Consider the following 25616-nt stretch of genomic DNA (forward strand, 5'->3'; position numbering starts at 1 on the left):
GCGATGTGGAGTGGAAAGCAGCGGGAGCAATATAATTTGTTGGTAGGTTTTCAATTGGACAACGGCGAAACAAGACCAAGAGTGAAGTGGCTGAAAACGTCAACAATATCGTTTTCATGAAATTGTAAAAAGGTGAGTGCTTCTAATAAGGTTCTGACATAATTTTTACAGCTAACCATACATGACATGCTGGCAATGAATCACAGTCTCCTTAAAAATACAAAGATTCTACATTCGTCATTCCCAAAAAAGCGGCTAAGTCCTATAATGTAGAGTCTCGGCCGCGTCTCAACCAGGTCGGCAGGGAACTTGGATCTCCCATTTCAACTCACAGGCCACACCTGGATTTCCCAAACCAATCCATCTCAACGGTCCCTTCGAGAGTTCCCAATCCATATTTCGATCAATCCTGGAGCTCCTTTTCTCCTGCCAAGCTCCGACCTTCCCACCGGTCTCCGCTATCTCCGCGAGCCGTCACCTCCGCGGACACTCCGCCTGCCTCCTCCACCCGCGCACTCGACCTCCACCGTCTCCGCTTTGACAGGCTTTTGACAGGTTGACACCCTCGGGTCGCGGCTGTGCCGCACGTCACAGAGGCGCCGCGACAGTCCGATCCTGTCACACGGCGGCAGCTCGGAACGATGGAAGGCGACAGTTCGGTCCGTCACGAGGGTCTCCGTGGGCGAAGGACGCGAGAGGCTGACCGCAATCTCATCGCCGCCCGAGCCGGCCTGAGCTGCCTCACAAAAGGCGTCAAGCCGAATCGGAAGGCGATATGGCAGCCGTCGCCGCCCCATATGGCAGCCGGCGCGGCATAAATTTGGCGCTAATCAGTGGTGGCGGAGACACGGCGCGCCACAGACGCCGCGGACGCCGATCGACGCCGCCGCTAAATAGCAGGGTTCGGCGCCGCGCCGCTCGGCATTGAGTTATTAACGCCGGTCTGGAAACAAACAGCGCTCAGCGGCGAGACGCGGCGCGATGGGGCGATAGCGACGCGCCGAGCTCCGACCGACCGAGGTCAGGTCAGGTCAGGCGGCGCCGCGCGACCCGGCCGCCCCCGCCCTGGCCGCCTTCTTTTTTGGTGGTCGGCGGCTTTTGTGCGTCGCCGGCAGCGGTCGCGTTCTCAGGCCCGGCCCGGTGGCCGGCATTGTAGTCCCGGACGAATGTATGCGGAAAGCGGCGGCCATAATTACCGACCGCTAACCGGGCCAGCGGTGACCCCGTCCGATGCTATCGGCCTCGTCGTATATTGTATTTTATTTGGTCGGCCGGATGGAACGTCGGCGCCATCCACGTCGGCGGCGGCGGCGGCGTGAGAAGACAGGTCGAAACCAAGTCCGGGGCGAGGGCGGGACGTTGGCCTCTCACAGCCTCCCAGGCTCCCCAGTCCACCTTCGGTCGCTGCGCGGTCACGAACGCGGCATAGAAGCCTGCCGAACGTGGCATGCCTGGAGCTGGTGAGGCTGTGGGCCCGAGTTCAGTCACCGCCGCTCACGACTGGGGAGCATGGTCCCCAAGCGTCTCTGTCCGGTATGCGACGCCGTGCCCCGAGCAAAGAGCAACGGAGCGATGGAGCAACGACAAGGACGGGCGGATAACTGAGGATCGGTTTGGAGACGATGCACAAATTCATGTCAGTGGCAAGAAAGATGATAATATAAGCATTACGGTGATGGCATCTCTGCAAAAACATCGGCGACCCGCGACAGCGGTAACATCTTCCTGTAGCAGCCTACTCCGCACAAGGACTGTGTCCGCTCGGAACAGGGTTGGGTGGGAGCTGAAACGAAGGGGTCGGGGGAGGGAGCGAAGCTGGCTGAGTCGGTGGCTCGGAAACCCCTGACCGCAGCCGCCGCCACCGGTTAGTGGAACTGTTCGTCTCAGCCGCGCCGTAACTGTCTCCGGACGCGTCATAACTGTCTCCGGGCGCGGCGTACGGCGGCGCGGCCAGGCTCGTCTATGATAGTCATTAAACGTCGTAAATATAGGCCACAATCAATGCCGTGGCGTTATCAGCGGTAAATCTCGCGCCGCCACCCCGTCACGAGGTGCAGCAGCTCATCTAAAACACACAGAGATGCGGGCCGCCGCCCCCGCCGCCGCCGCCGCCCGAGAGGGTCGAATTCCTCACCGGGCGCCGCTATGCGGGACACGGTCGAGCCTTTTGTGCGCCGTCGAGGGTCTGCAATTCGACCGGCTGCGGGCGGAGGGGTCTTCGAGAGGATCATCTGGCAGAGGAGCGAGGAGGAGGGCACACCGGAGAGAGAGAGAGAGAGAGAGAGAGAGAGAGAGAGAGAGAGAGAGAGAGAGAGAGAGAGAGAGAGAGAGAGGAGGGAGAGAGGAGGGAGAGAGAGAGATGAGGGCGATGAAGTGAGAAGGGTGTGGCAAGGCCACTGTTTTATTCGTCCAGCGACGCATGACGTTCGCCGGATGAAAATAATTTGTCCCTGATTCACGTAGCCCCTTACATACAACCCGACAAAACAGCAGGCGAACCAATTAAAGAAAGAGTCAAGTGTACAGGGTGGGGCAGAAAGATTTACCTGTTTGTTTTCAGTCCATAACTCAAAAAGTTTTGGACGGACTTTAGTGAAATTTTGCATGCGGCTTCCCAACTGACTCGTGTATAATTGTTACGATCGTTTTTAATTTTGTCATGATTGTTGCCTAGCTATGGCGGAGATTACAAAAAGAGCCCAAATTGCGGCGCCGATGCAGGCTGGCCACAGCGTCCGAAGCGTTCCAAAACAGCTCGGCGTTACCATAAAAACTGTTAACAATCTAAAGAAATGCCTTAAAGGGACAGGTACAGTGTCGAGGAAGCCCATCCCAGGCAGAACAAGACATGTCCGCGCTAAAGAGCTGGTTGATATCGTGCACAAGATGGTGTCTCGAACTCCTTGGCGAAACATGCGCAAACTGGCAAAGGACCTCGATTTTTCGCCCAAAACGATCAGGAGAATCATAAACGACGATTTGGGCCTTGAGTCATACATGATGCAACGTCGACACCTAATTTCGGCGGCATCCAAGGAGAAACGGCTTCACATGGCCCAAAAGATATTGGAGGAAATCAGAAGCGCCGGTAGCAAGGTCTTCCTCTGATCTGATAAAAAGATTTCCACGGTTGAGCCCCAGATGAGCTCTCAAGGCGACAAAATCTTGGCAGATGGTTCATCCAGCATTGATCCTGCTATCCAGGCCAGTTTTGGTCGCTACAACCCTGCTGGTGTCATGGTTTGAGCTGCCATCGCATCCGACGGCTCAAAAGGACCCTTGATCTTCATCAAGACGGGTGTGAAAGTCAGTTCGCACGTTTATGTCCATCTGCTGGAGAAAGATGCTCTACCTTGGATCACTCAGTCGTTCCGAGACGGATGCATCGTCGTCCAGGACGTTGCGTCGTCACAGACGGCCAACTTCACTCAACAGTGGTGCAAGACCCACATGCCTGGATTCTGGGACAAGGACATGTGGCCACCGTCAAGTCCAGGCCTGAGCCCGATGGACTTCACCACCTGGGCCATCCTGGAGAGGGAGATGTGTGCAACACCTCACAGCAGCATGGCCGCTCTGAAGCTGGCCCTCGAGACAGCATGGTCGGATTTCGACGAGGGCACCGTGCGGCGCTCGCGCCTCTCCGCAGGGGGAGGTTTCGGGGCAGGGGTGAAGACCAAAGATGGCCATATTGGTTCATAGTGCCGTTGCTGAGATGTGTACATGCTACTGAATACGTGTACCAAAAATCATTTGAATATATTCGTTCTGGACCGAAATATTTTCAAAAATCAAGAGGTAAATCTTTCTGCCCCACCCTGTAGAACTAACCAAGTCCACCGGAGCGACAAACAGAAGCCCGAGTGTTATCACTCACACAGCGAACCAGAACGGCACCAGTGGCGAATTACCCCTAACGAGCCGCAGTTACAACGACCAACTCGTCCTCATCTTCCGCTATCATTGTTTGGACTGCGCTCTAATTGCGCATCCAATCGGGCAAAAAGTACCCTTCTCACAGCCGGCCGCGTCGCCGCCGAGGAGGTGCACCCGTGGGGACGGGGACGGGGACGGGGCCGGTGTGTGACGGTGACGAAGGAGCCGCGGTTGTCGGTGTGACGGCCCGTGACGCCGCCGACGCGCCACCGTCGCCGCCGGAGCGCCATATTTCGCCGGCCATTACACAAATGGCGCCGGGATATCGCCGAATGATTAGCTAACAGGCCGTGTCCAGCGGCGAGGATTGGGCCGCCATTCAGCACATGTGATGGAGAACATTACTCAGTCACTTCTCATTACCCCGACGATTTGGACCATCAACTAAACGACGTCGGCGATCCGGCAGCATTACGCGGCCGCAGCGGCGTCGCACGCCGGCCACCGCTGCCGGTCGCAGCCCTAATCGGCGTCTCACGGGCGCGGCCGCCACCACCCCTCCCCCTCCCCCTGCGAGGGTCAGCACACGGCCGTCCGTGACCCGCCCCAGCCGTGACTCTGGGATAAACCCAGCGCTGGGTCGTCCACTGCCGCCAGAATCCCAGACCTAGCGAATCGCCGTCACTTCTCGCAACGTGCGCGAGTGGGGAATGGAGCATCGGAACCTCTGCGTGTGAGACGCCACCAAACATACTGTTTCGCAAATAGGTGCCGAAAATTGGTAACCTTAAAATTCACCGTTTCAAAATTACATGACCCTGCACTGCGCCTAGCGCTGTGCAGCGTTTAGTGAGGTGCCATCGCTGCACGCTGCGCCGGACCGGGTCTGCCAGTTCCGCGGAGGAGGCTGACAGCCCGGGGCATCACAGGACTCACAGGGTGTGTGTCCAGAGGTGCCGGCAATGAGCCGAAGGTGTCGGTCGGGGCGGATCCGGCGCGGCTGCGACACTGACTGATGGCCCAGCGCCGGCCCGCCGCGCCGCGCCACGCCGCCGCCGCGCCGCAGATGACGCCGCCCGCCAGCGGCGGAAACGGCGCAGCGGGGCGCCGGGAATGGCGACGACCGGCGCCGGCACCGTGGAACGGAACGGGATGGGATGGGATGGGACGGCATGGGATGGGATGAAAAGGGCCGGGATGGGACGGAACGCGGAGAGACAGGAAGAGATGGGACAGGACTGCGCGGACTGCGCACCCTGTCCATGCCTGGAAGGGACAGGGACAGGGACATGGAGACCGGGCTGAAAGCATGATCACATGAAAGTGTGATTACCGAATCATCCACGAAACGTGCAAACCGCCCGCTTACAACTCGATCCATCCCTCCAACTAGGTACCGCAGCCACCTCAGGCCAGACCGGGTTACGTGAGCAGCGGCCGTCCTTCGTGGACCCTTCTGTCGGCCGTCAGGTGTGAAGACGGATATGGACAGAGCGGCCGACAGAGCGGAGGGTTGCGTGCGAGCTGATGGCGGATGCTGCAAAGGGGAGGTGTGAAAGGTAGCCCCAGAGTCTGCGAGCTCTCCTCTTACCATCAATATCTGTCCCCACTAGTCGCTAATCCCATGTCAAGTCCGTTCTGGCCAGCCCCAGTACCGATCCGTGATGTCCCCAAATCACAGTCAGAATCCACACCACCGCTAGTCACCAGGTGGACCCCTCCCGGACCATCCCAAGCACCGGTGCGACATCCATCAGAAAACCTAACCCCGACCAGCGTCATCCGACGGCAGTAGTGGCGCGCTGACTGCGCAGCATTTGTCGCGAATTTCCCACGCGGGCGCGGGCAGCTGCCGGTGCCGGCCGGCGATAGAGGGCCGCTGGACCGGTCCCCACCGTCACCTGGCCCGTGCGTGGTCGCCCCCGGCCGGCCGTCCATCACTCGGATGGGTCGTATTCAGCTCAACGAGCGACGTGCCGCCTGGTCGCACGCCGCTCCTACCCTTGCCGGTCGCCGCTGGTACCCTCGTTGGGCCGCTGCCCGCGGGGCAGAACCAGCAGCTGCTGCCGCTAAAGGGATTTGGATAAGGGGCGAGATTTCGGCTGTGCACAAGAAATCATCCAAGTGGTCGGCGAAGTGTGGTGGGTTACATGACGCATGGAATCAGAGTAAAAGTTACGTTTTCGTTTTCCGATCAAATGTAAGGCTCACCTCAAATAACATCGAGCATGAGTGTAAACTGTAAGCCAGTTTAAAATTACCTGCTTCAATTCTGTCACAGGAAGTTACATCCCATCAGCTCCTAAAGCATCACACCGCCAATTTCAATTAAATCGGCGCCGCCGGCTACTATTAACCTGTTCCACTTGACATTAACAAATGAATCTGAATGCCATGAGGGCCGGACTTTAATTACGAGCGGGACCACCGGGTGCTCCTGATTGCCTCTATCGGCCCACACCTGTCACCAGAGGAGCGCCAGCACGTGGCATCGGTTAGAGCCCAGCTCCCCATACTACTCATCAGTAAGCACAGTCACCCTCAAACAAAGAAAGCAGCATGACTTAAATCCGATAACAAAAGTCGCTGTTGCATTACCGTCAATATGTTTCCTTCCTTGAAACGGCATAGCGTCGTCTCTGACACTGACACACCTGGCGAACAGTGACATCTCGGTGTCTGTGCAGCGATTCGCGCCATACCGGCTGGTATCCGGAGACCACTCCACAGAAAGGATAGGCAGCATCTGGTATCGCCATATCGACTGCTGAACCGCTGACTGCGCTGTCCCATGTCCTCAGCCGCCGTCTGCCTTCGTCATCCACACGGCGGACGAACGAGGAATGACGGAGCGGAGGATAGCTTGAGGGAGAGAAAAGTTGAGAGGAAGGCTCAGAGGACGGCTCAGGTGACGGGTTAACCGTGTGCGGATCGCAGAGAGGACAGCTCACAGGACGACTCAAAGGACAGCTCACAGGACGGCTCAGCAGAGCCCTGAGGACAGTCAGAGGACGGGACAGAGCGGTGAGCGGCGGTGGGCGGACGGCAGCGACGGTGGGCGTCGCGTCGCGGCCGGTCGCCACGTAGGTGGTCCTGTGGGCGCCCCGTCGCGCGCCGAATCATAAACACGGCGCCCCCCGCGGCGAGCGGCCGACAGCCGTGACGCTTCCGTGCCGGTGGCGGCGGAGGACGACGGGGGGTCGCCGCCGCCGGCCCAGGTCACCGCCGGGTCAGCCAGGTCACCAGCGGACCACCGCGGGTCACCACCAGGACACAGGTCACCGGCGGGTCAGAGGTGGGTCAGACCAGCGATATCGCCGCCGCTGTCACCGGGTCATCCACCAGACAGGTATCACACCGCCCGCTGAGACGGCCCACGCTGTCCTGGCTCAGTATCCACCTCCCCAGCCCCTCCCCTTCGCTCCGGCGCAGGCGAAGGACCGGCGGGGTGACAGGACGTCCCAGCGGCGTCCTCCGCCCTCCGTCCCCATCTGTTTGTCACCTTCACCGTCGCGATCGCGTCCGTCTCCGCTCCGTCTCGCTGAATCAAAACACTTACAAATGCGCGGTCGTATAATGACCGGATTATGAGGGTGCCCAGACAGCGATCGCAGGTGAGACAACAGGCCGGGGAGGGAGACGGCCCGGCGGGGGGTGCAGACGGACGGGAGACAGAGGGAGACGATAGGAGATCGGACGGATCGGCAGGACATCGGCACAGCTGGAAGGTTGGGTAGGGTAGGAGACAGTCTGTCTCCAATGAACACCGGTCTCAGGAAGGACGATGGTAAGTGTTTATCTCTAATCATTCAGGCTAAAGCGAGAAGACAGGTGCACAACAACTTGAAAGCCAAAGGAATGTCATTTGAACGAACTGCTCCCCAGCAACGGATGGTGCATCGGTGAAAACCGCCCAACGCAGCGCTATTGCTATTTATTACCCCTGATGAAGATTGCGAGCATTACTCATAACCCAAACACGGCTTTATTACACCGGCACACTCTGACGGGGCAGCCTCGGGGCACTGATTGAGGTGCCGAAAGAACACCGCTTACGGCCGGCAGGAATGTGCAGACGACCTTCATTACATGTTCACTGCAGAGGACATAACGTACGACCGCTGCATGGACCCGCCGGACCGCCCACCAAAATACAGGCCACGTCAAAGCCCCGCCGCGCTGCAGAGTCTGTGATGACATCAGCTATAACGACCTGCCAGTGTCAGACCAACAAAACGGATTAACGCCATCAATGCTGAATACGCCACCGGGGTACAGCACTCCCCGTGCCGCAACAACACAAGTTTCGACATCAATCGCTATCAATTCTGAGCGGCAGCGCATTCATTCGCTCGGCCACCACGCAAAACAGCGGACGAGACAACTCAATACCGGCCGCGCCATGTCACCGCTCGTCACAGAGCGTCACGAAGCGTCACGCTGTGTAACGTCAAGTCAACGGGAGAACTCGGCCGGCATGAGCCTTCTAAAGACAAGGCACAAGTCAGCGTGAGTCGCCCATGCACTGAGCAGCCTCAGTTACCAGCCCATGGACAATGCGGCCGAGCGCGGGGCAGTCGCGCCTCGTTCACTACAGGTGGCTTTCCGGAAAGGGGTGGCCAGTGGGGAGGACTGAGCGTTGCCAAGAGACGGGGAGTAGGGAGGGGACACGACGCGACCAGCCGGAGGGGCGTGCGTCGTCGTCGTCGGCATCGGGGTGGCAAATCTGCCGCGTCACCGACGCCGCCTGTTGTCATGACAACGCCGCCGGAACTGACTGATTACTGTCACCAGTAAATACGTGCTAATTTGGAGGCGGCCGGTCGCGCGGTGACGAAGGCGGGGGCGGCAGCCGGGGCGACCGTGCCGGGGCGGGGGCGGCGGCGGCGGCTAGTCAGACCGAGGCGGGAGTGAAACATGGGCCGGCGCCGACCGCCTTCATCCCGCGGTCATGTATATTTCATTACGGGTTCAGAGCCGCCGCACACCGCCCCCGGGGCCCGTCCTATCACCTCCCCAGCTCCCGACCGCCCACACCGCCACGATCACCGGTTTCGGGCTCACTCACTCACACGATATACCGCTAACCACTGGTCTTCCTAGGGAGGAGGACGCGGGGACGGCCAGATATGAGACCCCGAGATGAGTCGATGACAGGACGTGCCCGGACGACGCGATGACCGGACGAGGGGTCGCCGCGGGGCCGGCGCGCGCGGCGGACGTGCGTGCCGGCGTGCGTGTGACCCGCCCTGCCGCTGCGGCGTGCAGCCAACCGTGGCCGAGCGCCGGTTGACGCGGAACCGATGTTTTATGCATGCGGCGGCCGTCCGATTTCATTACGGGTGACGTGATCGTCGCCGAGGGGCGGCGGCGACACCTCTCAGCGCTGGGCCGGGGAGCCCGAGAGCGGACCCGACCGGGGTCGAGGGGCGGCGGCGACACCTCTCAGCGCCGGCCGGGCCGGGGAGCCGGCGAGCGGACCCGGCCGCAGTCGAGGGCCGGGGATCCGAGACAGGAGTCGAGACCCATCACTGGGGAAAATGAGGGCATGGATGAAGTACATATGTACCTTCTCTGGTGTCTGGGAGTTAGGAGCTATGGGCCCATCGGATAAAAATCAATGACAATAAGCCATAGGTACGCATGCGACTGAGCCCATGAGTCCCACTCATGAGTCGAGAGCTGATGCCACCGAAGCGTTGGAGGGAAGTTCGCATCCATCGTCGATACCGCCTCTATCGGGCGCGTCGCCTCCGGTCCTCCATCAGCCATCGACGTTATCGACGCGCCGTGAAATACCGCCGTCGGCGCCGACGCGCCCAATCTGCGCCTCGGCGGTGGCCGCTGCAATATAGCGCGCGCTGCCGGCCTGATCTCCATGGTAAACAGCCGGGCGGCCCCTCCACTCGACCCGTAATCCTAATCTATCGTTTAAACTGGTGCGCGAGCGCCAAAAACTATATCAAGTTAAATTGGGCATTTGATTTTAATTCAATCGGGTCGCGGCGCGGGTCCATTGACTGGCTGACGATGGCAGGGACGGGGGAAGGGGTGAGTGTGTCTCTGTTAACACTCGTCGAGCCGCTGTTCGGCGTTCATCGCCTACCGGTCCAAACCAAACATCGACGATCAATACACGAGAATCGACAAGCCTGCGAACGGCATCGACACTGTCAGACCGTTCAAACAGCCGCCAACGGGTGAATTGGAGCCGGGCGGCCGTATAACACAGCTGTGCAGAGCTCCACGCGGTTAGCAAAATTAAAATGTTTTCATGAAAGTCAGACATGTCAAAACCCGAAGCGTTTGACTGCACCGCACACAGAAAGATGGACCGACAAGCGCACCAGACATAATGAATCTAAAATAATGAACAAATATCCTAACAGAAGCCAAGCGTGATTATCGTCAGGTAAATTCCCAAGACTGCCTTCAAATGACTTCAGTCTGCTAACTAGGTAACTCTCAGTCGGAGAGCTTCCCAGTCCTGTCTCCTCTAACCTCCAGCTCCGTGTGGGGGCGGGAGGCGTGTCGCACCGCCGTGTTCAGCGCGCTCGCTCTCTCCCACGGCTCGACGATACATCATGCAGCCGTCCATCAGCCCAGGCACACACCGTTAGGGCGCAGTGGGGAGAGGACGGGCGCCACACCCGGGCACTCAGAACGGCACACACGCTGACAGATATAGCGGACACAGACAGACACGCTGACAGATGCAGTAGACCCAGACAGACACACCATCACACAGCAATATAGGACTGAGCCGTTGGCCACTCGAGTATCTACACCCGTGACCCTGGTGAATCCCGCCGCACGACTGCTAGAAAGGAGCTTCAAACGGTGCGGTCGATCCTTATTTTTATGAAAGCATTACGTTTACTACACTGAGCAGCCATTTCATACGCAGTTTACCGTGATGCTGTTTGTAGAGACTGGCAAACTCATCAATATGGCACTGTAATGTTTTAAGATTACCTTCTAGTGGTTCTAAGCACACCGAATAGCACTCGCATATCAACCTTCCTTCGTTATTTCGATGAAATTGAATTGCGAATACGGTTCAATGGGAAACTAAGCACTATTTCATAGAACAGTCCACCCGCCGCGCCTCCGCCTCCTCCAATCCCTTTCAAGTTTCAACCCACCGCTCCAGCTCCGATCACCCATCGAGCATCGCAGCCCCACTGACCCCCTCTCGTCCCATCTGCCATACCGACATCTCGCACATTCCCACAATCAGCCGTCGTGTCGTCAGTGACCGCTTTGTGCACCGATTTATTTACGACCCTCTCGATCACGACCGGACGAATACCGTTCCGATCCGACCAACGAACGCCGGTCACGGGAGCACAATGGCACCCACCGTCGGCAGATTAAAACTTTCAATCGCGCTCAGAAGTGGCCGTAAATTCCACGCGCCCAACGTCCACTGTTATTGTGGCCATCGTGGCCGGCTTCCGTCGAGCCAGGCTGTCACCGAAGAGCCCACTTCTATGGCGTATCCGGTGGGAAGGGGAGGAGCGGGAAGCTGGGACCGGGAGCACGGGACGGGGTGATGACAGGTCGGGATGGGTCAGCTGAGAGCGCTTCTGTTGCTCAGAGTGGGACGGAAGTGAGCTAGGAAGAGGAAACATAGCGACCACTTGGATGTCTGTCCCATTCGGACCTCGAGCAGTGAGCCGCCTGGTACAGACTGTGCAGACTAGGCCGTCCAATCCAATCAGCTGACCCGTCTGGGAGGCCGCTCAGCCTCCCAGTCTATCCAGTCTCTCCAGCTGACTGTCTGAGGCCGTCCAGACTGCCCAATCTCCCAGCCTCCCCAGCCTCTCCAGGCTCCAGCTGACTTGTCTGAGACCGTCCAGACTGCCCAGACTGCCCAGTCTCTCCAGCTGACCTGTCGGCGGCGGCGGCCGTCGCGCCGGCTCTAATGGCGCCGCTCTCTCGGCCGGCCGGGCGCGGACACCGCCGATCCCTCCATTACCGCCGGGGGCTGTATTAAAGCCGGCGTAATTGACTCGGAGCAAGATAAATGGCGACCGGCCGTCATTTATAATAGTGACCCGGCCGGACCGGGCGGAGACCCGGCTCGGAGACCGGGAGAGACCAGCGAGGGTCACAAACCGGCCGGAGAAGACGCACAGAGGAAGCGACGAGACGGCGGAGGACGGCGGTCCCAGCCGAGGGACGGGATGGCGACCCAGGATGGCCGACGAGCCGAGCACGGGAGACGGTGGTAAAATGAGACGGCATGGCGGACATCGTGATGTGGGCTGTCGCTGACCGATGAGGTTTCAGCTTCTTCATATCTGAGAGAGATGTACGATTTGTCGTATCAGTCACGGGTATCATTAAGACAAAGGAAGATACGTATTGATGCAACCATTTTGCAAGAAAGCATCAGAAGATGTGCATGTGCCACTAATTGAACGAGCAAAGGACGATTAGCCCATGAATAGTGAACACCAGCCAGCAAACGACATTTCCACTCCAGCCAAGAATGATTTCATCTACCATTGGGCATACAGCCCACACTCAGTGGACTACCGCAGCTCAGAATGAGTTCACCGTCCGCCCTCCTTTGGGCGGAGAGCTGCTAAAACCAACCGGCAGCTCTCCGGCGGCGAAGGAATGCGCCGCGCGCCGTCGGCAGTTCCCATGGCCTCTCTCGGCGGCGGCCGCTCATCTGGACCGCAATACATAAAGCGGCACGGCCGAGATGGGACGATCAGAGGCGCGGCGCGGCGCCGTCCGTAAAAGGCCGGCCGCCGCTTCCGATATTAGGCGGCGGCGATCAGCGGCGATACCGAGACAAATCGGACGCGCCGGCAGGGGGTGTTTACCATCAGAAAGCGGCGCCGACCGGCGGCCGCCGCGGGCGCCGCTACCGGGTTAGGCGGCCGCCCGGGTGGCCACCGCGCAGGTCACCGCGCGGACCGGGTTAGCCGGCCGGCGCTCAAACACCAACTCCGGGAAGCGACCCATTCACACACCAAACCGTTAAATCCTCTAAACTGACAGATCTGATGAAATCATCAGCACCTGCATTGTCCAGCTTTCTCACCCGAGACGAAAACTTTAAAAGGCCCACCGCCAGACTTCACACTGCGCCCGAATCGGTGTGTTTTTCGTCGTTCCTGGGTCCGCCTCGGCGGTCAGCAGGGTCGCGGCGGGACGGGCGCACCAGAGGAGGGGCGGAACCCCGGTAATGACGCTCGGCCGCCTCTGACGCGCCGCCGCTCGCCGACCAGGTAATTAATAAACTGTCGGCCGCGCAGCCGCCCCCGCCGCCGCCGTTCTGGGACCGTTCGCAGTAATCCTGACTGGCTGAGATTGCCGCGCGGAAGACGGTGCTTAGAGGCGCGCGGCACCGCCCACCGCATTTCCGCGCACTCCCGACGAGGTAATCTCGGAGAACAGTGGCCCGAGAGGAGGCCCGACAGCGCCCCAAGAGGGCCGCGGTAACGCTCAGACGCTCCGTCGCGTCCGAAGGCACGCGGGAGGGACACGGAGTCACCGCCCACCGCGTGCTCAGGTAACGGCAGACGCCGACTGGCCTCCGTCAGTGAGCGATGAGACGTCAGAACTCTCACCGAGTTCACATCAGCAAGCTATTTTTGCAAGAATTTAACACCGAAAAACAAAAAAGCTGTAGACGATGTAAAAGGCACGAACAAAACTGATAATGTTGTGGATTATTCTTATTCCTAAGGCAGCTCAACATAACAGAGGCAATACAGTGAACCATCACGCACCACCAGGTTGAATCGCTGACCGGTGCGGTCCGGTCCGCTCGGTCCGCCGTTATCTCCGCGGTCCGCGCGCGGCCGATGCTCCCACCCCCTGGGGAGAGACCGGAGTCCGTCACACGCAATCAGACGCGTCACAGACGTCACAGCCGTCACACAGACGCGCCGCCGGACGACAGACCGTCACGGCCGGCGGCGGTGAGCCTGACAGCAGAGTCGCAGCAGACGGCATTCGACAGCGCTAAACACATCGCACTGCGTCGGCCCCCGCTGTGCGCAGCTTTGAGCAGAGTCGTTCAATCGGCGCGACTGCCCGGGGCGCAAAATACTGCCGGCAGCAGATCTCCGGCACTATTTTGGCGTTTGTCGCTCTCCGCATGTCGCTGCGTTACCATTCGTCACGGACCCACAAACCTCACAGACGGAGCGGCGGCGGCGGCGGCGGGCGGCGGAAGCGGCCTGTTCCGGCGGCCGCCGCCGCTGACTGACAGCCGACAGCGCCGTGATTGACAAATTGCCGTATGGGTGATGACGGCCGCCCATTGTGCGCCGCATTAAATCATTAGGCGGCGCCGCACCGGCCAGGTAGCCGGCGGCTCCGGTAAAAACTGGCATTAGCCGCGCGCTGACTGCCGCAGAGGCCGCGCAGCAGAGTTTAATTAAATCAGCGCCGGCCGTCACAGCGACGACTGTTGACGGACGGAACGCCTGGCATCCGGCACCGGCTCCTGCCGGCCCTGCGGCTCCGTCCCTCCGGCTCCGGCCCCGGCGGGCTCCCATCGGAGCGGCGCAGCACGCACTCACACGCACACTGCGTTACTGGGACAAGTCCGGCCGAGCGAGCCTGATTGCGCTGCCTGAATGGCCGCTGTGATATCACTTTACAGTATACTGGGAAGGATAATATGGGAGTCAGGCGCGCTATTGCGCCGAGGTACTCCCAAGGGAAAACTCAAGGAAGCATCGCGACTGAATAGCAGTCAGGTGCGGTTCGTCTGGTACCAGTAGTACGTTTCACGGCTCCACCTATCTTTATTGATACCATGCATAACTCAGATCATGTCTCAGAGGCATATACTTCTTCGTCCGAAATCAAACTTGGGCTTCAATCGTACGAAAACCATGTCAGTGAGAGTCCATGCCACTGCGCTTCCAAAAGCGCTGTCACGAGGGCGCATATCGACCCTCTCTCTCCCCAGCGCCTGTTCTTCCGGTTAGCAGATCCCAATCGGTGTCGCCACCGGCTCTCCAGCGAAGCAGCGGCAATTCTCCGAGCTGAAGTACCTCTCCCTCGCCATTAGCGCGCAGAGTGCCCTCTCTCGCCCTCCGGCCCTTCAGACCCCTCTGCCCCCCGGACCCTAACCACAGCACACCGCAGCGTTCGCGGCACGAGAGTCACTAATGGGTCACATTGACGCCATATCGAGCCACCGAAACGGCGTATCACGCCGCTCGGCCGACCGCCTTATCAAATATACATCACCGGCGGTACTGGGCGCACCGACATGTCATGCACTATTAACGCTAACAAACGGCCGAGTGTGGCGGCGCCGACAGCGGACAGCCGGCAGGGGACGGCACAGCGCCGGCAAACGGCGACAAATGAGCGCCGAACGGGGCGCAGCAACAGCCGCCGCCACCACCACCGCCCGCCCGGTGGTGACAGAGGGTAATGGTGTCGGTACAATACCGCAAACGGACACAGGGTGTAAATAGTGCAACGGCAATAAACGGCGTGACTGAATGGCTGTAAAACAGTTAAACCAAAGCTTTCCTCTCCGAAAGCCCAAACGAGCTGTCGTTTCGAGAGCAGAATGACGCTGACAGTTGGCCAACTTCTACCCTAATATAGTAGAAGACTTGCGGTCAAGTTCGACATTTATTTCCAGGCCGCATTGCGTTTCCGGATGGGCCACTCTCAGTCGAACCTCGTTCCGATCAGAAGAGTCACCCAAACTGTGTCACGACTATCACGGCCGGCCGGTCGGGTCACGGTGGGCGGGTCACAGGTGGGCGGTGTACCGGGGGGAGAGTTGGGGGGGGGGGGGGGACAGCCCTGGGGGCGGGGCGGTCAGCTGCACTCTCTCCTCTCCCCGCCGGCCGCCCCGGTCATTACCCCATCTCGGACACGCCATGTGTAACAAGCCTTTGATCGGCTGGTGGAGCGTTTTGTCCCCGGCGCCCCAGCCAGTGCCGATAGGTGGAGCGTGCCCCATTGAAAGCGGCAATCATTTCCGGCACACAGCGGCACGGCCGCGTTTGAACGGAACTGGCGGGGCGGGACAGGGGACAGGGGGCGGAGTAGGGTACAGGAACAGGCCTGGGACAACGTACATGGTGATGGGGAACAACGGGCAGGGAGCAGGACTAGCAGCAGGCAGGAATAAGGATCCCATACAAGCATAAAATCTGAAGATGCTCATTATCCTGTCCATGATAACTTACAGACACCTAAGCTTGTCACCTCTAGTCAGATAGAACACGAAATGTTCCCCTATATTCCAAACCACATCAACACCGTCCACCGGTATCCATCAGTATCGGTGTCCACATTCCTCGGATGCTCCAGATTCACCCACTCACGGCCGGAGCTCGGCCTATCCCGAGATCGTGCAGCCGTCGGTCCCATTAGCCCGGGAGGGAGCGGGGAGCGTGGCCGCGCCCGTCACGCCAGCTCGGGAGCCGCGGCGCCCGTCCGCGGCCGTCTCGGCCATCGCTGCCGACCTGAGGCGCCCTCAGACAGAGGCAGGGCTGTATTGAGCGCCGGTGGGCTGAGCTGAGCCCACGGTTAGAGTCCGGTGACCACGAGCGGTGGCGACAGCAGCGCTGACAGCGACAGAGGTGGTCGGGAAGGTGGCAATGACACTGACAGCGCCACGCTGGTTTAACTACCGATTAGGGCCGGCTTAACCGTGCGAATAGCCGCCGGTGGAATTGTCACCGTGCAGAGGCGACGTACACACAGACAGACAGACAGGCTGTCGGCGGAGGCAGCGGGACACCTCGCTAGTGCAGGTTGATAACCATCGAACGAGCGCGCTCCAGTGTCTCCAATGACGTCAGAGGCAGACCACTGACGTCAGCAGACTGTGAGAGGCGACATTAACGAGACCCCATCTCGTGACGTCACCGAGCTAAATCCGTCGGTGGTTCATCTGACGCCAGTCCACCCGCTAACGTTGGGACACGCACATCGCGTCAGCATCAATCATCTGAAGTCAGTAGCTGCTGTGATACGCCGAACGCGAGCCGGAGCTAACACCTGGAGCCTCTGGGAGCCTCTGAGAGCCTGCGGGAGCCTCTGGGAGCCTCTACGGGACCCCGAGCACGAGCAGCCGGCGGCGGACTCTGCCAATAAACGCGGAATGTGCGTGTCGGCGTGAGGGAGCGCGCCGAGACACCATTAGCGTCACATGGGCCCGCGGAAGGCGGGCGCCGGAGCTGAGAACAATTAACGATCGAGCCGACGACCACCGCGGTCAGCTCAAGGATCGGAATGGAGCAGAGAAAAGAATCGTAGTATAAAATCAGGAGATAGCTCAATGCGAACTATCGCGTGGCTAGACTGGAGGGTGAATAATACAAATAGGCGGTACCCGAGACGAGACACAAACCACCCAGACCATGCTGGACGTTGGTTGAACTCCTGATCTACTGATCCTGACCGCATCCTCAACACTATCTCAGCTCCCCAGCTGAAGAAGCTTCAGAGAATCCTACTGAAACTTCAGCGTACCCTTCAGAAGCTCCCATAGCTCCCTTGTAGCTCTATCCTACCTTAGCTGCCACGATGATGGGCACGTTGGCCGACTGCAGTGCCCAGAGGACGTCCATGGGCGCGAAGCCGGCCACCAGGTAGTAGAGCGCGGCCGGGTAGAGCGCGCAGAAGAGGAGCGTCAGCACCCGCTGTCCAGAGAAGAGCAACACGAGCGCGGCGATCAGCGCCGTCTGCAGGATCAGGAACACGCCCTCGCCGTACGCACTGTGGGAGAGACGGGGGAGAACGTGTTACATTGGGTGATGTCAGGCGGTTCGGGAGAAGCGGTACCGAGCATACGATCAACTACATACATATCACTGAAGCAGTATAATTGTCCATTAAGTTAATAACAAACAAAGAGCTTCAGCATAGATCAGTAGCCAGAAAGCCCCACTCTTTGCTTTCAAATTCATTTCTTTATTCTTACTTAAATGACCACGCATCGGCGCGACGGTGAGTGCTGAAATTGTCCGAGTTCAACTAAAAAAACGATGGCTCAACATTGTTTCTTTCATTACACGTTCAATTCCTACAATTCAGTAGGCGGAACTATGGTCAAGCGTACCCATTTTCGGGAACGCATTTTCGTTCCCATGTTTGGGAACGATAAACCCAAATATGGGAACGCCATGTAGGCATTATTTAAAACAAGAAAAAGAACCGTTAAATGACGTCCAAAAAATATAAAACGATCGTGAACCGCCTGATATTTGTCTCAATATTGTTGGGAAAGAGTTTGATGTTGTAAGGCCCATCGTAGTTTCAAATCGTTCCCCTATTTCTAAGGCAGTCCATCATCCGGGCCGCGAGCCCAAATTTGGGAACGCTCTCGTACACTGGCGCTGCAAGCGTTCCTTATTATGGGAACGGCGTACCCAAAATTGGGAACGATTTCACCGACGCCTTTCAGGGGCTCTTTTCATTAACAAGCATCACGTCCAACGCCGCAAATTATTGTTAACGCAACAATCATCAGATGACCTTTCCGGCAAGACCGTCGCATGTTTCGCCCGGTCTTCTGCGCTTTTATTCCCGTCGATCTCGCAGCGGGCACGCCCCCCTCTGCAGGATTACGTAATTCACAACGCTCAGCGATGTTCAACAAGGTCTTCCATACCTATATCCACCGTCCGTGCCGAGGGTGGAGACATGTCAAGCACCTGTCTGTTTATCACCGATAGTTGACGAGTACAAGGAAGTATCCAAAAATGGGAACGCTGAATATGTTACACCCTCAAAACACCTAGTCCCAATGAAAATCTAGTTTTTTCCTTTCTTAATGAGTGTAAGTGGCAAAAGGCCTGGTAGGATGGGCACGAGGAATGATCGAAATCAGCATAGAAATTATAAATAAGCCACACAGAGCGACCTATATAAGAGAAATTCCCCCAAAACGATCATGCTTAGAAACACGGAAGACAAAAACCACGCTCATGACGCTCCTTATAAAACAACGCTAAACAGCTAGCATCCAAATAAAATATGTCTTTCCGGGCTAATAAAATACAGCTGAATAATTTTCGACCACTTAAACTGAGTTTACAACAGTAGTTCGGTAAAATCACGCACGTTCTACGCGGTCGTCCGCCTCGACACCAAATGTCAACGATATTACCTCGGGACTGTCCGCTTGTTCGGTTGCATATGTCAGCATCTGGTGTCGCTAGTATGAAACTTCATAACCAGGCGAAAATTATTATACTTGACCTCAAAATGTAAAAAACGCTTCATTTTCCTTAAAATTGCATGTTAAATGTAGTGTAACCCATGTTTTCACCATTCCGTCATTTCAAAAAATCATTAAAAATATCATTCGACGGTCAATTTCCTTGTTCAACGGTCAGATTAAAGATAATTTGATAGAGACTTAGTAGATACTTAAATTAGCGTGCACTTCTTTGAGACGTGATGCACTAATGAGTTTTAGTGGGCGAACGGCCGAAAAAATTACCTTACGTTCTCATAAATGGGAACGCCCGTTCCCATATTTGGGAACTCCGTTCCCAAAAATGGGAACGTTCCTATATTTGGGTACTCATGACCATAGTTCCACCTACTGAATTAGCGTTCTTTGCAACCGGAAAACGGCCTTCAACGACTGAGTGTGACCGGCACTGGCACTGATAAAACCCGCACACGCTGACCACCGTCCATCAGAAACCCGTCATCCACAGGACAAGGGCTGTCCTTTCAGCCATGTAGCGCTCCCTCGGGCTGAACCGGTCGGCCGACACCCGACCGGTCTCCGGGACACTCTATTTGTCTGCCCGGTTAGAACCCAGCACCCGAACCAGCGTCCGAACCGGCGCATAAAACGGCGTCTGCCTATGGGAGGACAGCACAGAGCCACGCCAGGACCCCATAAAAGTTTATAGCGCCCAGGCGGCCATATTGGTAGCCAGCCGTCGACGATGGCCGGGGCGACGACGGTTCGATTTGAGTATGGTGGAGGTGGCAGATACGGTTTCGGTGACGGTTGAGGACTGGTGGGGGTGGGGGTGACAGAGAGGTAGCAGTGATCGCAGTGGTAGCAGTAGCGATGGTATTCCTGCGACATTACAATACAGCGGACTGCATTGCAAGCGATGGTAGCCAAGATGGCAATGAAAGCGACGGGACGGTCGCGATGGCTTTGGTGATGGCAGGTAACGGTGACGGTGAAGGTGGCGGTGGTGCTGGAGGTGGTGATGGCGGTGACGGTGACGATGTCAATGCTGGTGACCGTGGCGATGACGAAAGCGATACGACGGCGGCGGCGATGGCGGCGGCGCGGCTGCTTTGTGCGCCGAGCCGCCGTGGGCCGGTCGCCACCACCGCAGCTGTCCGTCTATTAATTACCGGCCGATTCGGGCGGCGCCGAGCCGCCGCATTCAGTCGGCCGAACGGCTGGCTCGCCGCTGCCACCGGCGGGTCGCCGATAATCAATATCTCCACACGTGGCCGTCCACCTTCGACACGAGGCTGGCCGTCTTCGTCACACCGCGCCGGCCAAAGAATGGCGAAATTCTGCCGCGTAATATCGCAAACATTCGAGCCGCGCTGTAAAAATACCGCGCGGGCGGCGGCCGCGCGCGGAAAACATCCGACCGCTCTCCATAAACAAAATCTAATCTCTGCCAAGGTTTGGAAGGCGGGATTTGGAGCGTTTTCGCTTCTAGGGAGGCCTCTTTACCCCAGCGAGGGAATTCCGAAGGCAGGCGAAATGAGCCTTTATCAATTGTCAGTAAAACTAACATACCTGAAGCTGGCAGAAATTAGAATCGCATCATAGAAAATGATCGGCGAATGATCAGCATGCTGCTTATCATTGATCAGCATGATACGTTTGCCATGTCGCTTGCGATACAAAAATATTTGAAAATCTGTCTGAAAAGACGGCGCCCGCGTACAACACCTTCAGGTTCAAGGCGTGTAGCCGTGTACCGTATGCCACAGACCATTAGAAGTCCGACTAACAGGAGCTCCACTGTCCCCGGTGCGTGATTGCACACGGCACAGAACAGGTGTAAGACAGTGTCTCAGCAGGAGGAGGGGAACGGCGGCGGTCCCGTGCCGCCGTGACCAGCGCATTCCGCCGCACACTGCCGACACCGACACTCGCCGACACTCACTGACACGGCTGACACTCTGACACTCGGCGTCCGACACCGCGCCGGCGCTCAATGCCGGACGGCCAAATTGTAATCTCGTTAAAGGGCGCCGGCAATTAGGGGAACATGCAAATGTCATGAGGCACCGACCGGGGTATTGTTGACAGCTCTGAAGAGAAATTATCAGCGATGACTCGGCGTACCGGCCGGACGGCGCGGCGCGGCCGCAAAAACTCCGACGGGGACGCCCCTCGGCTTGCACGGGCCGCCCAACAGTCTGGTCGGCCAGTGTCCGCAGACGGCATGTCTGCGCCGCGGCCAGTGTCCGCAGACGGCATGTCTGCGCGGCCCCCGGTCGCCCCAGCCGCTGAGGTTGCGTCACGCGCCGGCCTGTCCGCGGTCACGTCGCACCGGCCGCTGCGCCGCCGCTCCTCCACCGGCATCGCCGCGTGCGACGATTCCGCCGCACAAATGACAATCATAAGCTGGGTCTAATTCGATTTTATTAGCCGTGCCGGCCGGCGGCGTGGGAGCGCCCTCGGCGGCGCGGCGGTGCGCCGGAGCCTCGGTACCGCACCGCCATTCCGGCCGGATGACCCGGAGGTCGACTCCGACCGCCGTCTGACCCGGTGACATCACCGCCGAGCTCCGCCAGCCAATGGCAGCACGCAGACCGCTATCGCGACCAATCAGAGACGCAGACCGAGCCGATTATGCGTGAAACAAGAGCGGCCGGCCGGCCGGCCGCCGCGCGCAGACCTGCCCGACATCTAGCGGACGAACGCTGAACTACCGCTCGGAGGGCGAGACGGATACGGTGGGGAAATCAGCATGTCAAGCAATGCTGGAATGAAACAGGCAGACGAAAATGCGGAAGCTCCGAGCTACACTTTCCTTATAGTCTATGCATCAAGGGACGCTAGTATGGCTTATGATCATACGGAAGAAAAACTGTCAACTTCCAAGCATTGTGGTATGACAGTTTGACGTTTGTGAAAAGCGATATCTTGTCAACTTCCAAGCATTGTGGTATGACAGTTTGACGTTTGTGAAAAGCGATATCTTATCGCTTTTCACAAACTTCCAAGCAGCAATATCGAGGATAACCCGGTAACACATTGAAACCAGAGCCATGCTCTTATTGAGTACAGAGTCAATCTCAGATACAAGCGAACCAAAGACTGGCCAAGAAATGTTTTTGCCTTAACATTCTCATTTCACATCAATACTTATAAAAGTATTTGCGTCCAATGATACATTCTCATTTCTCAAGAACAGAAATGAGCTAAAAAGGGAGCACGCCAGACATTAATATACAGGGTGTCCAGGAAAAAAAGATACTACGGAAATTAAGTCGCATTCATTAACGCACGTGCCGATTTTGTTCCAAATTTATGTGCTTATAGTGCAAGATTTGGCAAAACTCATGAGCACTGTAATGCGTCATTGGAAGGTTGTGTGCTTGCCCTCCGAGATGGTCAACATGACCATCAGTCACCTGCAGACTGTGCTAGTGCTGGAGCTGATCCGCCGTAAGGCCGCTCACATTGAGTATCTGCTTTGAGGAGCTGCCGCAACTAACCAAAGAGTTTACATGCCATGTGGCACCTGCTGTCAGTTTTGCCATATTTTGGCGAATACAAGCATGTGCCATTTTAAAATGTAAGGTGTTTATTTTCGGAATTACAGCAAAAAATAATAGTATCCGTTTTTTCTGGACACCCTGTATCATCCTTTTCTTTGCCAACACCTTTAGAAATCTAACCTCCATTCAGTTACCCTGTCCTATCCATCCTTCTTCTTCTCCCATCCTCTCCCCCTATCTCTCTCTCTCTCTCTCTCTCTCTCTCTCTCTCTCTCTCTCTCTCTCTCTCTCTCTCTCTCTCTCTCTCTCTCTCTCTCTCTCTCTCTCTCTCTCTCTCTCTCTCTCTCTCTCTCTCTCTTCCCTCCTCTCTCCGCGAGCGTCGGCGTGACATCCTGGCCGTCCAGTCAGCATTCTCAGCAGCCTCGGAAGAGCCTCTGACACGTTCTGGGACCTCAGCAGCCGCCGCCCACCGCCTGGTCCAGGGCCTGATCGATGCCCGCCTGAGGATTCGCGGGGCAGACCCGGACACTTATAGGCCTGCCGTGCACTTTCCATCCACTGCGATGTGGTCGCAGCTTTGTTATTTTCGAAGCAGTGCTCATGAAAACTTTGCCAAGCTTAAGTTATTACAAATGGTGGTAGAAATAAAAATGAATTCCACTATTCTAACAAGCAAAAGAAGAAACTATTCTAACAAGCAAAAGAAGAAGTAGAGATAGAGAGGGAGAACTGATAATTCGATTAAAAAAGAAAAATCGAGAAAAAATGCTGCAGAATTTTCTGAGCCTTAGCATGAACACTTTCTTAGACTAGGGCCTAGTTTCACCTCTCCATTCTAACGGTGACCGTCACCTCTGAACCACATATAACCCGGGACTGGACCCAGCACCTGATAAATCCACCACCGGGGCAGCCCCCTGCGGCAATTTTCCGCCGTCCGCGCACACCTCCCGACCCGCAGCGTGTCGGGCAATTAGTGAATCTCGGCCGCCGCCAGCGCCGGGGACCAGTAATGAAGATCTGGGCGGCGGCTGTCCCGGTGGCGTCACGGCCTGTGACGCTCCAAAGCGGGCGCGGTCCGAGTGTGAATGGAGCAGGGCGGCGTCACGGGGCGTCACGGGGCGTCTTCAGTCGGGGACGCTCCGGTGACCGACCGGACGGCACGGGTGGAGACGGCCGGCACACCCAGCTGAATCACCCACGAACGGCCGGGTCACCCACACGAGACCCAGTGGTCATCAGCGGCCCAGAACTGGGTCACTCTGTGTGGAAACTCGGCAGACGAAAAGTGGTTCAAGATTGCTGGACATTCAGCGCGGTTTGAAATGAACAGGCTCAGCTACAATTCATGTTGTCCCAAACATTTCAGGCTGAAAATGCATCACCATTGAGCAAATAAGCTCAATCAACTAAAATGAAGAAGGCACACGAAACACTACACAATACACATTACTCGAACAACTGTCAAACCAGAAACATTCAACGACCAGTGCCACACAGGTGAATACTGTTCGACGCTGCAAAATTCTTTCGCCTCCTCTGTAGTTCGAACCCAATACCCATGCCTATAACATTTTAACTCGGAGCGGCGGTTCGTTCTCGGTTGGAAGGGCGGCCCGTTCTTTGGCGGAACGACCCGCGTCCGGCCGCCGCCCTCCATTACCGAAACGAGCAGGTGCTGGAAAGTGAAAAATTACACCTCGTCACCTCAATCAAAATATTCTCATCAATTATGAAAAATCCCGGGAGGAGGTCGACAGCGACCGGCGCCCGCGGCCTGATAGCCAATCTCGGACAATCTCCGAGTAATCTGGTAGCCCGCTAGAAGATGCGACCCGCTGAGCTGCCAGACACGGCTCTAATTAAAACTGGCAACTGAGGCGGCGGCAGCGCGCAGCGATCGGCGTCGTGGCGCCGCGACCGCCACCCGGCCGTTCTCTCTCACCACAAATCGTCGCCGGTCGGCGGGCCGACCAATGTATCAGACCCCGGTGTCGGGTTATGCACACTATAATGGCCGTGCACTCGCCTAAGTACAGGTGTATGGCTTTGCGGTCGGCGCCGGACCCAATAAATAACGCTGCACGAGCCGTCATTTAAATTCATAAACGGCGCGCTCACGTTATTGATTGCACGCGGCGCGCCAACGGCTTAACCAGCGCCATTCTCATAAACTAGCGCCGGATTAGCCAACGTAGAATTAGCGTAATTCTACGTTATTCTTAAGCAGGCGTCAATTGGGTGAGATTTGTGTGCCCTCTGGCCGCGGTGCGGGCCGCAGCACGGCGAGCCGCTCTGCGAGGGCGCTGAAAGCGCGCCATCAGATAAAGAGGGGAAATCATGGTCGGAATAATTGCGTCCAGACATCTACCCGGAAGTTGTTGTTGTTCCCACCGTTTCCCAGAGCCACACAGGCGCCAAAGAGGCGCTTTGTCTGACGGTGTTGGGGCGTGGCGCACCTAGGCAGAACCCATCAGCTGCGGCTACCGTCTCAAAGCTGCATGAAGACACAACGACGAAATCAGGTTGCCACAGCAAACTATAACGACGGTTTACCGCCATGACAAACGTTCACACGCCGGTAAAGATTCCACAGACAGTCATTTTCATCCAGTCATCGCCTGTCGGGACCTTCATCCTTATCATCCCGGCTGCGGCGACGATGTATGTGTGGAGGGAGTCGGAACCCGGATTCGCCGTCACCTAATCCCCGTCGTCGTCGTTGCTGTCGGCGACAGTGCGCTGCGTTCCGACGGGATGCGACGCCACGCCGACGGCCGCGCCTCCACTGATAAATGGATTTCGTCGCGTCGCATTAGCTCTGCGGAAATTAATTGTGCCGCTACCGCCCCGAACCTTGTATAATCAGCACGGCGAGTCCGCCACCGCGGTCGCTTTGTCCAAATCGAACACACCTCCGGGCTAGGCCGGGTCGGGACAGCCTGGGCCGGATCGGACCGGGAGCACGGAGGTTCTAAGGGTCACATAGCGGCCGAAATCGAGAGCCGGGACACAGCTGATAACAGGGCACACCTGCTAACTAAAGGTACAGATCCACT

General features: G+C 57.5%; 1 protein-coding gene across 1 annotated transcript in view; it reads right to left on the reverse strand.

The window, feature by feature from the left end:
* The window catches only part of LOC122386235 (mannose-P-dolichol utilization defect 1 protein homolog), a 50802-nt gene that overhangs the window by 18492 nt on the left and 6694 nt on the right, over nucleotides 1–25616 (reverse strand). Inside the window, exon 5 of the mRNA XM_043375234.1 lies at nucleotides 17400–17604. Coding sequence (XP_043231169.1) covers nucleotides 17400–17604 — 205 coding nt within the window. The remainder of the gene's footprint in view (nucleotides 1–17399; nucleotides 17605–25616) is intronic.

Source organism: Amphibalanus amphitrite, unplaced genomic scaffold, assembly GCF_019059575.1.
Source record: "Amphibalanus amphitrite isolate SeventyFive unplaced genomic scaffold, NRLGWU_Aamphi_draft 000244F_arrow, whole genome shotgun sequence".
Classification (NCBI taxonomy): Eukaryota; Metazoa; Arthropoda; class Thecostraca; order Balanomorpha; family Balanidae; genus Amphibalanus; species Amphibalanus amphitrite.